General features: G+C 36.3%; 1 protein-coding gene across 1 annotated transcript; it reads right to left on the bottom strand.

The window, feature by feature from the left end:
• Nucleotides 1-2667: 2667 nt before the first annotated feature.
• LOC113396154 (carotenoid isomerooxygenase-like) lies at nucleotides 2668-13859 on the bottom strand. The gene is made up of 13 exons (XM_064216140.1): nucleotides 13746-13859; nucleotides 9591-9702; nucleotides 9376-9522; nucleotides 8733-8843; nucleotides 8525-8622; nucleotides 8245-8325; nucleotides 7811-7891; nucleotides 7342-7466; nucleotides 5400-5576; nucleotides 5009-5165; nucleotides 4571-4632; nucleotides 3473-3571; nucleotides 2668-2877 (listed from the first exon to the last, which is right to left on the bottom strand). The coding sequence occupies exons 1-13, from the start codon at nucleotides 13846-13848 to the stop codon at nucleotides 2683-2685; spliced, it is 1548 nt and encodes a 515-aa protein (XP_064072210.1). The 5' UTR covers nucleotides 13849-13859; the 3' UTR covers nucleotides 2668-2682.
• Between the last annotated feature and the right edge of the window lie 1793 nt (nucleotides 13860-15652).

Here is a 15652-nt window from a genome sequence, read left to right as displayed (position 1 = left end):
TCAAATAATAAGTAAATTGATATCGACAAACTCGATTTCTAAATGAAATAATTTATACTATACAAAATATAGGTGAGTTACTTGCAGTTTATAACGAAATGAAATTAAAACAATACCTGTCATAGGTTTCGAAAGTTCAATCTATATAATCTTTTATCGAATAATATTATGTATCAATCAAAGCGATTTGACAGGAGATTTGTTATCATGATAATTTATTTACTGAATTATTTTAATTATTGTAATTATTTTATTCGAGTAAAATCGAAGTGAGTGATGAGAACGACAATATTATGTCATACCGATCCGAACCATAAAAGTCGTTTGCTATCATATAATAAATATGGTTTTGAACGAGAATAAAATTATAACTGCAATTATCACCATATTGTCGAATATCAAGAGAACATCATTCTATGACTGTTTGACAAACTAATAGATGGGAAAATATTTGGTTAATATTATAATCAGTGGCGGACTAACTGGGGGGCGGAAGGGGCGGCTCGCCCCGGGCCTCCAGTCTTCAAATCGTCTCCAGATCAGTCTCCAGATCAAATCCTAAACAAGACTAATGATGTGCGTAGTATCTACATTAGTTCATCAAGATCAAAACGCTACACTCTACAGCCATCTAGACTTTTTACACATACACATAAATAAATATATATCATAAATAATCATAATATAATAAATAAACATAAACACTTATTTATACACACAAAACTACATTTTTTTAAAACTGGGGCCTCATTCAGCTTTGAAGCCCGGGCCTCCGACGGGCTTAGTCCGCCACTCATTACAATATTAATTCTTTAAACAACTTTCTAAATATTAAGAAAAAGATTAGCTAATACTGTGCATTACCTCTTCTAAATCTATCATAACACTATGACAAAGATAACGGTAGTAAGATTTTACTTTATGGCAGGGCTTTGTGCGAGCCCGTCACCCAGACGGGTACGCCTACGACGCATATATTCTACCGGCAAACAGCTTACTTAGTATTGTTTTGTTCCGGGTTCAAATGTGAGTAAGCCAGTGTAACTACAGGCATAAGGGACATAACGTCTCAGTTCCCATGGTTGGTGGCGCATTAGGTAAAATTTCTTACAGCGCCATTGTCCATGGGCAATGGAGACCAGTCATCATCGCGGGACCCATTAGCTCGTCCGCTGACATTAGATTTTTGAATTGTTTTTGGTTCGTTGTAACGGCTTCCAGAAATTACTATGTGTATGAATAAAGATCATTGGGTTTTTAGATAAAACGACTTTTGCTTTTTTTAAAAGAGAACTCTAGCTTGTATTAACGGACTTTGGTCGTGACTATGATCGATCTATCTGTGATCGATAAATATTACAATATCGAGGGTTCGCGCGCTATTTGTATTAATCGACTATATTGAGCTGTATTATATTTGTACATATTCGGAATCGCCAAATTTTTCTACGTCACTTGAGGTCGGTATCTAAGCACTTTTGTCGCTTAAATCATCAATTAGGTAGGTATAGTTGGAGTGTGATAGGATTGATGTGACGCAAATTTTATACAATTTTAGAAAAGATGAACTTCATACAGATTTTGTGATTTTGACTTAAGCTGTTTTTCCTGGCATAAATTACGTAAAATAGGGCGTTTGAATGTTTATGCCTGAGTCTGAAATCCATAATTAATGTCGCTTAAACCCCATCCCTAATAACGTGACGAGAAACGAGATAAACGTTGTCATTGCAAAAAAAAAACATATATTAACAGCTATCCACGTAATCAAAAGTTTACCGTCGGAAGTCACCTTGTAAGAGTCACTCTAAATATCGATTTCAAAGTGAAAGATTGCGAATCATATGGTCTATTGTGCAACCTACAATATTCCAAGCTGATCAAGTACTGTTCCGAATAAAATTAATTGAAACTTCGAAATCAATTCACTACTATAGAATACGAGGTAGTATTGATCAAAAAAATCTTCTAATCTTCAAAAGTTCTTCTACTATGACATAAAATTTCCGTAGAACCATGTTCTTCATGTATTGTATATCACGCTCGGCAGAGAGGGGTTTCCGGCAATAATGGCCGCCATGAAATACCCCAGTATCCCTATGTGGCTCACTCCACTAAAGTAAAGACGCACGCGTCTTATATACTTTACTAATATTTGAGGTAAACAATAAAACACAATGCCTAAAAAAAATGAATAGCAAACACACGGTGCGACGAATAAGCGACCGCACTTATCTATTACTCAGTAGTCGTACGTAGAAGTCGTAAAATATAATTAGGTACATTTGAAATAAACAATAAGCCGAGATGGCCCAGTGATTAGAACGCGTGCATCTTAACCGATGATTTCGGGTTCAAACTCAGGCAGGCACCACTGAATTTTCATGTGCTTAATTTGTGTTTATAATTCATCTCGTGCTCGGCGGTGAAGGAAAACATCGTGAGGAAACCTACATGTGTGTAATTTCAACGAAATTCTGCCACATCTGTATTCCACCAACCCGCATTGGAGCAGCGTGGTGGAATATGCTCCATACCTTCTCCTCAACGGGAGAGGAGGCCTTAGCCCAGCAGTGGGAAATTTACAGACTGATTATGTTTTATGTTATGAAATAAACAAGTAACGTTGGCTAGTGTGTTTTATTAATTAAACATTGAACAGTATTATCTCTACATTTTTGGTTACAGTGTAAGTAATCGCTCATTCACGGCTTGCGGCAGGAACCAGCCGTGCAGACACTTGGGCGCGGGCGAGGGCGTGCGGAAGTACGCGCGCGCCCGCTCCCGCAGCTCGCGCGCGTCCAGCAGCAGCAGGCACACCTCGCACTCGTCCGCGCCCGACACCAGCGCGCTCAGCACCACGCCCTCGTCTTCCTCCTGCAGTAGCTACGCTTTAGTTCAACGTCTTTCCTCTTCGTTTAGAATATATCAATTGGTAAACAGTAGTAAAATTGTCTGTGTCGAAATCACATCTCTGATTAGGTTAGTCGTCTATGATATGACGTGAGGTCTGAGCCGCAGGACATACTAATAATAATTAGCATACGAGTATAATATGCTTAGTAGTTAAACATAAAAGTCATAATAATACACACTTAGATGTGTGTATTTCTGGTTTCTGGATACTTTCATATCATTTTGTACATTTATTTTGGAGGTGATATCTATAATTAGTTTTTCAAATGCAATGTAAAAAATGTTTAAACGAATATTTAATTGCAATATGTTTCCTAGTTTCCTATAATGTTTGTTCGGTTATGTTGAACTCACTTGAAAATCTAATTACTGGTGAGCATGTTTACTTACAAAAAAGCATCGTACACCAGGAATATATCAAATGTTAAGCCACGACTGTATATAAAAGTTAAAATTGTTTTATATATCATTTTTTTTTTTTTTAAATAGGTCGATCGATGGGTAAATGTGCTACCTGATGGTATTAGATCACCAACTGGTCACTAGCATTCAATACCTTAGCCTGAGGACTGGGGACAAAAATTGGTTCACTGGGGTAGCAGTCTTTGTCCCACCACGACTTCGTTTCGCCTGTCACTGTATCCACCTTGATAATCTAGAATATTAAAACAAAAATTAAATATTTCTTTTGCCTTGTAACAACTCATCTTAGTCCGTGTCATAAAATGGTAGTAACAATTGCTCAATACTTATAGAAGAGAATGGCTGATGATTTAGATTTTAGTCGATGTGGGGCACACGTGCGGTATCTCTTCCGTAATAGGTATGACGGCGCATGATGCGCCATCTTGTTTATTCATACTGGTTGGAAAAGAGTGTCAATGGGAGTTAAACGGCGCTCTAGTGAAGCGTCGCGTCGATGGTAGCGAGGCGGCCATCTTGGATCGACAGTTACATTCAAGATTTCCCGCGCACCACGTTTGCGACGAATCGCTAATTTCCAACATTATCTTTATTCTTTTGTAATAGATTCAGTGATTTATGTGTGTTTGTGTATATGATTTATTAACGAATCGATATTGATGACTATTGTGAATTTATCCGTGTAATTGATTTGTTTAATTAAAAACTTACTGAATTTGTGAATCGTTCAAATATAAAATCGTTTGAATATACGACCACTTATCTTAAATAATCCTGATATTCCAAATAAAATGTCTACAGGTACATAGAATTAACAATGTCTTATTTAATTAATTATATGTATCTCTTTTTATTTAACAAAAACTAACTGCATAATATGTGAGGGTGTTAATGGATTTTTTTCTTGTTTTAATTCACGGTAAGTTTGGAATAAAACCTAAAAAATGACACCAAACACTCATTCGATGCTTTCCCGTAAGAAATAATTATTTAAATCTCATAAAAACGATTGCAATTGTGAAATAAGCATTTGGCCAAGATTCCGTGCCGATGAGTGTATTTTACACTGCGTGTTTTCCGACATACAAAGCCTAGTAGAGTTTCCACTGATGATACTAAATATGAAAGGGAATTTGAAATTAATATGAAACTAAATGAAATATATGAAACTAAAATGAAAACAAATCAAAGTAAACGCAACGCAGGACAACGCCTGTAACTTATATCTTACCGATCCAGGATTTTCAGCGTCCACATCGGAACTGATGGCATAGAAATATCTATATGCTCGGCCTAAAAAATAATAAATATCCTTTTGAATTATAATTATTAGTACCAGGTGTTATTCGAAGGCAAACAGGTTGAGAAGCCATTGAGTAGAAAGCCTCCTAATATAATTTATTATATAATATAAATTAGTGGATTTTGTTATTTTTCTCAAGTTAAAATTCAGTATAATTTGTGAAAATTATTTATGAATACTCCTAATTTTTGAAATACTTACATGTTCCGAAAAACTTGTGTCCGTCGCCATGCCGAGACAGTAATCATGTGAGAGAGAAGACTGAACCGAGCCAACTTGAACTAGGTTACTTTACTTTCAACTATTATTATGAATGCGAATTTAATCGGATTATAAGACGCTGTTTTATTTAATGAAACCTCATACCATTATGCAAATCGTAGTGTATTCTAGGGGTTTCGCAACCTAGATCCGCCAGCAGCTTAGGTTCCACTCTAGTCAGCGGAGGGGCGGCCAGGCTCATCTCGAGACGCTTAGGTCTTCCGCGAAACCATTCAGCGTAATCAGCATTACTTTGCATTGACTAAAAGTTTTATACATTTTAAATTCTTTAAAATTAAAGAAATTTAAAGAGATATTACAAGAAATTAAATAATAAGTTAAACGTAATTAAAAATATACTTGATGCGTGTAGTAAGATTAAAGCTAAGCAATGAGCAATTTGTTTCTTACAAGGTGTTGACAAAAATATTATGGGGTAAAATTCGGAACAATTAGTAGGTATTTCAATTAAACGTTTACTTTTTTAAGTACTCACTTCAATAGCATGAATATACATCGCGTCTATAACTTTAGCGTCTTTGTAGGCGCAGACGTCGACCACAACGTTACCATCTCTCTCAAAACAATTTATTATATGCAGGAAAAACAGCGTCTCCGTTCGATACCTTCTTTCTTCCTTGCCGCTTTTCCTACCTAATAATACAATGTGAGTCTGAAAGTACATTAATTTTATATATTTATTTGTTTATTACTGCTAAGGCATACTTCAGTAACTGCTATACTTTTACGCTGTGACCAAAAATTTGCGTTTTAATCGATTTTAACGATTATTCGATTAGACATAATTTATTCCAAATTGTATTTATTTATTTCTCGATCTTGATCCACACTCGAGGATAATTAATATCGAGATTCGCTTTTTAAACATTTCAATATTAACAGTTATATAATTAGGCATATGGTTAAACGTCGTGTTTACAATAACTTTAAATATAGCAAACATGTTGCACGATACACGATGCCGCCAACAATTCTGTTAAGTCGTCAAAGCTCCTTAATTTCCTTCAACGTCTCGAAAAAAAATAAAAGGTCATATAGAGTAGCTCTATTTTGTTTTAATGGATTAAAAAATAGAAATTATACATAACCCGAGCTCTCCGTGGCACTATCCAACTCTACCGCAAACAACATCATCTATGTATATCTATATCATGATATTCTTCTAGAAAAACTTAAATATTATGGAATCAAGGACCCCGCATTGAAATTCATTTACCTACCTACCTACCTTAATGAAAGAGTTTTGAAGGTTGTTATTAAGGGTAAAAATGGCGCTCTGGCGCGAATGGGTGTATCACAGGGTTCAATTTTAGTACCTCTGCTGTTTTTAATATATGTAAATAATTTGCCTTATTTTGTAAATAAGACTTGCGGCAATGTACTGTTTGCAGATGATGCAGCTTGTTTTTAAACTCTACACAAAAATTAATAACTATGACGTTGTAAGCAGTGCTCTGTCACGGGTTCTTGGTTGGTTTTACATAAATAATTTGGTCCTAAATGCAAAAAAGACTAAATGTATTATGTTTTCCTTGCCACATGTCAAGTCAAACTCTTCTGCGGTTTGTTTGAATAATGAAAGACCTGAGTTTGTTGTGTCGACGGTCTTTCTAGGGACAACACTTGACTCCAAACTTCAGTGGGGCACCCATTTGTATGCCCTAGCAGGGAAACTAAGTAGTGCCATTTATGCAATAAAAACAATTCGTAAACTCACGGACATAAGTACTGGGAGACTAGTTTATTTTAGTAAATTTCATAGTCTTATTTTATATGGAATGTTGTTTTGGGGTAATGCAGCAGATATAAAATAGTATTTATTCTGCAGAAAAGAGCTATCTGAACTATTTACAATATTAGCTCTAGGACATCATTACACTAAAAGAGGAAAAAAAAAATTAAAGAAATAGGTGTGTTAACGGTTGCTTCACAATATATTTATGATAATATAAAGTTTATAAAGAAGAATATACAAAAATATTCCATAAAAGCTAATATACATAATATTAATACAAGAAATAAGAATAAACTTGTAACCCCTACTTTCCGTTTGCATAAGGTACAGACAACGTTTTTGGGCAATGGTATACGCGTATATAATAAGATACCGGAAACGCCTGGATTTAGGCTCGAGTTCCATCACATGACACTAATTATTGTGAAAAACAGCATTGTAAATCTTAAGTTTTTTAAAAAGAGCAACTATGCGAGTTTCTTGCTGTTTCTCCTCACTGGAGGCTGCTTTCCGAAACGGTGGTAGTGTTTAAATATTGACGATTTAACAACGCTTCATTGTGAAATAAAATTGATTTGATTTGATATAAGATTGTGTAAATCAGCTGGCGGCAAGGCGTTAGGTTATAAATGTCCGACGCGATCGTATTGTTACTTATATATTTATGTCGCACTCGTCTCACCTCTTGTTCCGGATACCAGTGCAGACTCGAAGAAAGAGGCTGGTTCGTTAATTGACCCTTTACTAGACCAACGAGAGACACTGACAACGGTTGCTCCAGTATCACGAAGTAATTCTCCGTGACTCCTAATAAATATGTTATTAAGGTTTCAATTGCTTAGACGTTATAACTTATGCAATTCTTTGTTATGAACAACGCTTACTTACGAAGTATATTTCACGCAGCTCATACTTTGATAAATGAAAAAGTAGCATCCTGTTAATATCAAACCACTCCGCTCAAGTCAAATCTCTGCTATATCATTTACGAAGTTGCATGATCTTTGAGCGTTCCCGAAAAACTCGTAATCGTAAACTTGGTTTGACTATTAATTGACTATACTTTAGCATATGCCGGTAGTCGCTTTAGACATCTGATCTATTTTTGTTCTTAGACTATGGGTTTTGTTTCATACTGCATGTATACATACCGAACGTGTGCATGTATGCCGGATTCATCGACAAACGCGGCATCAAGCTGGCGACGATATGCGCTTCTGCGAACATATCTCCTAGAACCATTATAAATTATCTGATTCAGAATATTAAAAATCTGCTACTAATGTAATTAAAACATAAAAAGGAAACAATAAATAATTAAAAAATCTCACTCAGTTATTCAAAAATAAACATCAGAGAAAAAAATACAAAAGTATCAAACATACTATAAGTTTATTAGCATTTTACTGAGGGAGATTTAGAAATCATCATCTAAGAAGAACCGACGAAAGAAATCAGAGAAATATTACGCAGTTTCTCTCAATGAACGTTAAACCTCTTCTATTTAGAAATCTCCACAAAGATGCAACTCAATAAAACCAAAACAATTCTACAGATTATAATATACGTCAAAAAAATATCTTACCTTTTTCAGTGAAGGGAAATTTAACAACCACGTGTCGTAATCGACCTCGCACGACGGACATACCGACATTGTAAACATCACCTGAAATCGTTCATTTGCTATTTTTATTAGATAGTAGTAACTAGAAACAGCCTGTCTTCGTTTAAAGGCAAAGGCCTATTCTCTTGAGAAGACTCAGAGTGTAGTCCACCACGCAGGTTACTACCAGATAGGACAATCTGAATTATAAGACTTTTACTTTGACTACATACTTGGATTAAATTATATTTTAGCGCCTTACCGCTGGACGTGACATGAGGGTGGGAAGTGTGGTTGACAAGAGCTACACTTTCCGATAAATTTTTCCTTTCCATTGTATCAAGTGTTACAGGATCAATTCTGCACAGAATAAAATTCCCCTCTTAAAATATATGATAATTAATTTTAACAATAAAAATCCGAGCATTCTACTCGCTGCATATCCTGCCCATAGTCAACTTATACTTTACCTATGAATGACTGGTCCTTCCGTAAAGGCGTATATTTCATCTCCGAAGGGATAAAGTGAAATCATTGCATTATCTGAAATGGACTCTCCTGGCTTGAACAGTGCAGCTATCCTAAGAAATAAAAAAAAATCTTTAAAATAGTATTTTAATTAAATACAGACAGTTAACAGAAAAATAACATAGAATAAACGAGGTAACTTTAGATGCAACTACCTTAAAAATAATACCTTCGAAGGAAAGGCAACGTAAGCACAGTGATCGAAATGTTCAGCATCTGCAACCGTTCCACGCGCCGGAGCTTATGATACAAAATTCTCTTCACGAAAAGGAAGTGGTGAAAAAAATTCCTTCCCATTTAAATTTAGAGAAAACTAAGGCGTACTTTCGAGCGTAAAAGGGCTCTATTCAGTTAGTTTGGTCTTTGGTCTAATGTAGAAGTAAAATAAAAATAAAATAAAAAAGTTTTAGCTCGAAGATTTCGCTGGTATTCGACAATGCCTACGGCTTAACCTTGACGGTATGCCTAAACGCATTACCCAATGCTATAAAAGCAGTATAACATCCCGTACCTACATAACATAAAAAATTATAAATCATGGCATATGGAGGATTTCATGTTTAAGATATAATAACAAAGCACTACCTATGGAAAATAGTGTGACAAGGATCAGGCACAGCCGCGGTGCCGAACTCGGCGACCACGATGCGATTCGCGGCGTGATTCTTCTTATACGTGTTCGATTGTAGGAAGCGGCATTGATAGGTCACGTGACCGTGGTGAATGTAAAATCTGAAACAGGAGGAACAAGTTTTCAAATACAATAGTGCAGATCGCACATACGGTAACCATACGCTCACCTGTGCAGCAGAGCGGAACTGTCAAACAAATGCTGAAACCTCATGGAACCGACTTTAAGCGATCCGGGCCCGTTCCTCAGCAGAGTGCCTTGCAGCCACGATGGAAATTCTCCTGAAACATCAAATTACTGTGTAACGTTAACATTGTGTGTGCGTTTATTGACGAGTGAACAGTCAATAAAAAAAATTTTTTTTAATTTTTTTGTGGCAAAAAAAAAAAGTCGGTCGAGTTGGAAAAGTTTTTGAACTAAACAAATACTCAAAAGAAAGTGCTCCGGAAGTCAGATAAATTATTTTAACATTACAAATAGATTTACAAAATATATGTTCAAAAATATTTTATTAAAAAAAAATGAAAATGTAATTTTCTTATAATATTCTAAATTTAATTGTTAACTAAATCGGGCGCCAGGATGTTTACATCCGTTTAAATTAAGCTTAAACAAATATTTACCAAATGTAAAAAAAATTTTAAGTTCAACAATAATATTTAAATACATGTCAAATTTCAACTTTAGGTAAAATTATTCAAAATTGACAACTAAGTTACTTAAAGTTACAAACAAAGTTTATCAACTTGATTAAACCAAATGTCTAAATAATAATAAATTAATTTAAACAGTAAATTCAGTAAAAAAGAAAATATATTTTGTATCTTTATGTATATGGTGTGCAATAAAGAGTTAAATAAATAAATAAATAAATTCAAATAGTGAAAAAAAATATTGTTTAAATAAAGTTTTAAAAAAGTTTGAATAAGGTTTAAATAAAGTTTGAATGCCAAATTTTTTATAAAAACAAATAAATTTCTAATTAAATCTCGCGCGGTTAAGTTTCGGCGAAAATAAATATGTAAAAATTACATACCAAGATCCAGTAATATAAATTAGTGTGATAAAGTATTACTTCCTTAAAAGTTCCCAAAAATCCATCTTCACCAAGTAAACTTCAAATTATAAGTTTCCCAGAAGTAAACTTCTATTTAAATCTTCAAAATATTCAACGAACTGAAGTTTAAATGTTCCTCGAAAAGCGTTGAAAATATCCAATCGAAGATAATGCCAAAGAAAATAATTCCCGAAAATTATTCAAGAATATCATCCCAGTAAATAGAGGAAGAGATTAATCCATGAAATAATTGAAGAAAATAAGCGATGAAAAATATCGTACAAAAATAACTGTAGAAAAATAATGTTGAAAAATAACTTTGAAAAATAACTGTAAAAGGAGAAATAATTCTGATTAGAATCTATTACAAATTTCGAAATCCTATACTTTTAACTTTAATATTTCAAACGACTTACCCGATCAATCCCGGTTATTTTTCACAAATAACAAAATGCATCGTGGGAAATATTCTAAAAATTCCCTGTAAAGAACCACAATCGTTGTTACGACACAGTACAATTCGAAGAAAGATTCAAAACTTACCACGAGGCGACAAATATCGGAATTAATTTCGATAATCCGAAATGGATTTATTTCCAATTCTTCAAAATAGAACTCACTGTTCATTAAAACAACTATTTTCAACAATATTCAAAGTTTAAAACAAAATAAAAGATATAAAAACTTCGAAAATAAATTAGCGTCACATTTCGACTCAAAAAGCGGAAGGAGAGTGAAGCTTTAGTCAAATGTCAAAGATCTTCTCAAAGATAATATAAAGATAATAAATCACAATTAGTTCGGAAATGCATAATGCATAAAAAGTGCATTTTTATTTCATAATATATACAAATGTCAAAATTAGCGGTAATTTTAAATTAGAAATTGTTGTCAAAGTCAATTGACAGATGACATCCAATATTTTATGTTAAAAATTGAATAATTTTGTTGAATTTTACTTAAAAGAATGTAAGCATGTAACGTGCGCCAAAATTACGTTACAACTGTAAAGAAATGAAAATTGCAACGACACTTGAATGTGAGAAACATTTGAAATTCAATGATATTTTATTTGTGACGAATCATTCAGATTTCTCACTTTTACAGTAACAATTATAAAGATATTATAATGGTGGTGATAGAAGCGCCTTTACATAGTCCATCAATGCATAAGCGGTACACACACAGAGTTATTTCATAAACATTATATATCAACACACTACGTATTTTTTTTTTTTTTATGTCATAGGTGGCAAACGAGCAGGAGGCTCACCTGATGGAAAGTGATTACCGCCGCCCATGGACATCTGCAACACCGGGGGGCTTGCAGATGCGTTGACGGCCTTTCAGGGAAGAGTACGCTCTTTTCTTGAAGGTTCCCAAGTCGTATCGGTTCGGAAAAACCGTCGGCGAAAGCTGGTTCCACAGAATGATTGTGCGAGGCAGAAAATGTCTTAAAAATCGCGCTGTTGTGGATTTTCGGACATCTAGGTGGTGCGGGTGATATTTGGAATTTTGACGAGATGTCCGAAGGTGAAATTCAGCAGCCGGGATGAATCCGAACAATTCCTCGGAACATTCCCCGTGATAAATTCTGTAGAAGATGCAGAGCGATCCAACATCTCTACGCAAAGCCAAAGGATCAAGCAGATCGGAGAGGGCTTGATCGTCGATAATTTGAGCCGCTCTACGTTGGATACGGTCAAATGGAAGGAGCTGGTACTGGGGAGCACCCGCCCAGAGGTGAGAGCAGTATTCCATGTGAGGCCGAATTTGCGCCTTGTATAGTCTTAGACGATGGGCCGACGTGAAATACTGTCTTGCCTTGCTGAGCACACCCCAGTTCGAGACTTTGTTTAACGAAGACTCGATTTCAGACACAAGTTTGTTCCGGTTTTCTTCGACGTTTTCCCGAGAAATATTAACACGGCCGGTGTATGAGGTGTCTACGGTGCTGTCGTCTGCATAGCAGTAAATGTTACTGATTTGCAACAAGTCATTGATATGCAGAAGAAACAGAGTGGGTGATAGAACGCAGCCTTGTGGAACACCAGCATTGACGAATTTTAAGTCGGAGCATGCACCGTCGACAACGACCTTGATGCTCCGATCTGCCAAAAAACTGGTAATCCAATTGAGTAATTTCCCGGGAAGCCCATAGGAAGGAAGCTTCGAAAGAAGCGCTTTGTGCCACACGCGATCGAAGGCCTTGGCTATGTCCAGACTGGCTGCTAATGCCTCCCCCTTGCTCTCAACTGCTTCCGCCCACCTATGAGTAAGGTAAACTAGAAGATCACCGGCTGAGCGACCCCGACGGAAACCGTACTGGCGGTCGCTAATCAGCTGGTATTCCTCTAGGTACCGCAGGAGCTGGCAGTTTATAATGGACTCCATTACCTTGGAGAACAAGGAGGTGATGGCTATAGGCCTATAATTGGACGGGTCTAAGCGGTTGCCCTTTTTAGGGATCGGATGCACCAAAACAGTCTTCCAGGAGTTCGGGACGACGCCTAATGCGTAGGATTGCCGGAAAAGACGCGTTAAAACCGGCGCCAACACGGGAGCACAAGTCCGTAGTACGATTGGAGGGATGCCATCGGGTCCACTCGACTTATGAATATCCAAGGAAAGAAGTGCTTTACGAACTGCACTTTGCCGGAATTTAACCTCCGGCATCGTGGTATCACACCGCGGGATTGTTGGTGGTGACTTTCCTCGGTCATCCAGAGTCGAGTTCGCCGCGAAGAGAGAGCCTAAAAGATCAGCTTTCTCCTTCGCTGTATGGGCCAATGACTCACCGTCCTTGTGCAGAGATGGTAAGGAACGCTGACAGAAATACCCTAAGACAGCCTTGGCGAGAGACCAGAACGCACGTGTTCCTGAAGGGAGGCGCACCAGTCTCTCGCCAATTCTGCCAATGTACTCCGTCTTCGCCTTAGCAATCACGTTTTTGAAGGACCTAGAGGCAGAGTTATATTCCTTTCTGAATGCGCTGGTATTTACATCACGAGACACCGATGCGCCAGCCCAGTCTTGATAGCGTTCCCATTTTCGGCGTGAAGCCGTTTTGCAGAAACGACCAAACCAGGGCTGGGACTTGCCACCGACGGGGACCGCAGAATATGGAATGAATAGTTCCATACCCTGAAGCACCACATCGGCGTCAAATAATTTCATTGTTTTTATTTATCGTAAAGTTTCCCCAGCCACCAAGTAAAACTCGGTACTGGTGCTTCAGCCTGGCTGCACGCCTTTGTCTATATTTACCAGTAATCAGACCATCGAGAGGATCAGTCACTTCCACCTCGCAGGATCTCAACCAGACGTTGCCGTCACAGTTTGGGTAAAACTTCGTTTTGCACTCCACCATTATTGTGCAAACAATCTGTTTCGCGCAAGATTATTACAAGTTATTTAAATGTTTTATTCATAAATTACAAGCAATTGTAAAAAAAATATATACTTTAAATGCACTCAATTAAAGCAAATAAAAGTACCTACTAATAACAGTACCTTTTAGTAAATAACTTGAGTAACTGAAAGTGAATATCTGACAATGTTATCAGCGTCGTGAAAAATTACGCGATCCAATTAAACATACGTTGCTAAAACCTACAAATTTATAGCTAATTACTTATGTTCGAGACTGATGGCGATGAAAACTGATATTGAATTCGATCAAAACTGATAATAATAGATTGTTATTTAACAGTTTTAACCTAATCGAATTTAGATCCTCTATATCTATATCCTTAAGACCTTAATTACTAGGTATAACCCGCGTATCACATAGGCTACGTGTTCGCATTGGGCAACGGGTGTTGTGACAACCTACAACTATAACTATTTTCGAAACCGATTTCAGTAAGATCTTAATCTTACACTATATATTTTTATGTCCAGTAAGTAGCAAAAGGGGCAAGCGAGTTGTAAATGTTGACCACCACACCACCGCATGTAGTATTATAAAAAAAAATTACAATTTCTCATATCACCGCCACCATCCTTTGGAACCAAGATGTTATGTCCCTGGCGCAACCACCGCTCAAACCGGAGCACAGTATATAAGCATACTTAGCATTGCTTCGGTTTATTACTGGCCTTTCTGAATTCCTCACTCACTCATATTATACTCTACCGCCAAACGGGAATATTTAGTATTTTCGTGTTCCGGTTCTTAGTTCCCAAGGTTTGCGAGGCGTTGGCGATGTAAACAATGGTTAATAGCTTTTGCAGCGCCAACGTATGTGTAGTGCCTACCACTTACCATCAAATAGCCCGAGAACCCGTCCGATTATCATACATAATAAAACATAACATAATCAGCCTGTAAATTTCCCACTGCTGGGCTAAGGCCTCCTCTCCCGTTGAGGAGAAGGTATGGAGCATATTCCACCACGCTGCTCCAATGCGGGTTGGTGGAATACACATGTGGCAGAATTTCGTTGAAATTAGACACATGCAGGTTTCCTCACGATGTTTTCCTTCACCGCCGAGCACGAGATGAATTATAAACACAAATTAAGCACATGAAAACTCAGTGGTGCCTGCCTGGGTTTGAACCCGAAATCATCGGTTAAGATGCACGCGTTCTAACCACTGGGCCATCTCGGCCGATTATCTACATAATAAAAATTAATTATTGAAGGAAAGAACGCCAACTTAATTCCTTATTTGTAAATATTAAGATTTTAAAAGGTTTTTGTTATGTCGGTTCACAAGAATAAATTACATTTGAAAACACCACCGGTTCGGATTAATGACGAATCATACCTCAGTACTTTTCCAAGAATTAAATTGCATACATTATTATAATGAATTAAATACAGTTAAATCTGATATATTAATAGCGTAAGCCGGTTTTTGTTCCAGTCAGTATGGGACGACAGCTGCATATAAAAACGGTTATGGTCTGATTTTGAAGAGCTCCAGCCGTATATTAAAGAGCATTCTCGATTGCAATGTACTAAATTATTATGATTTAACAAAGAAAAAATTTATGAGAGCGGAAAAATGACTTTTTATACTAAAAATAATTACATTAGCACTTTTGTGGCAGTGGTTTAATAGAATGTTAACTGGTTTTATTAGAGTAATTTCGAGAGGTAAATTTTAATTTTAAAATTATGTTTTTTGTGTTGTAAATTGTAAATTTAATTTAACTAATTATTATT

The sequence above is a fragment of the Vanessa tameamea genome, chromosome 10, assembly GCF_037043105.1.
Source record: "Vanessa tameamea isolate UH-Manoa-2023 chromosome 10, ilVanTame1 primary haplotype, whole genome shotgun sequence".
NCBI lineage: Eukaryota > Metazoa > Arthropoda > Insecta > Lepidoptera > Nymphalidae > Vanessa > Vanessa tameamea.
Note: the sequence above shows the minus strand (reverse complement) of the source record. Positions and strands in the feature narration are given on the sequence as shown.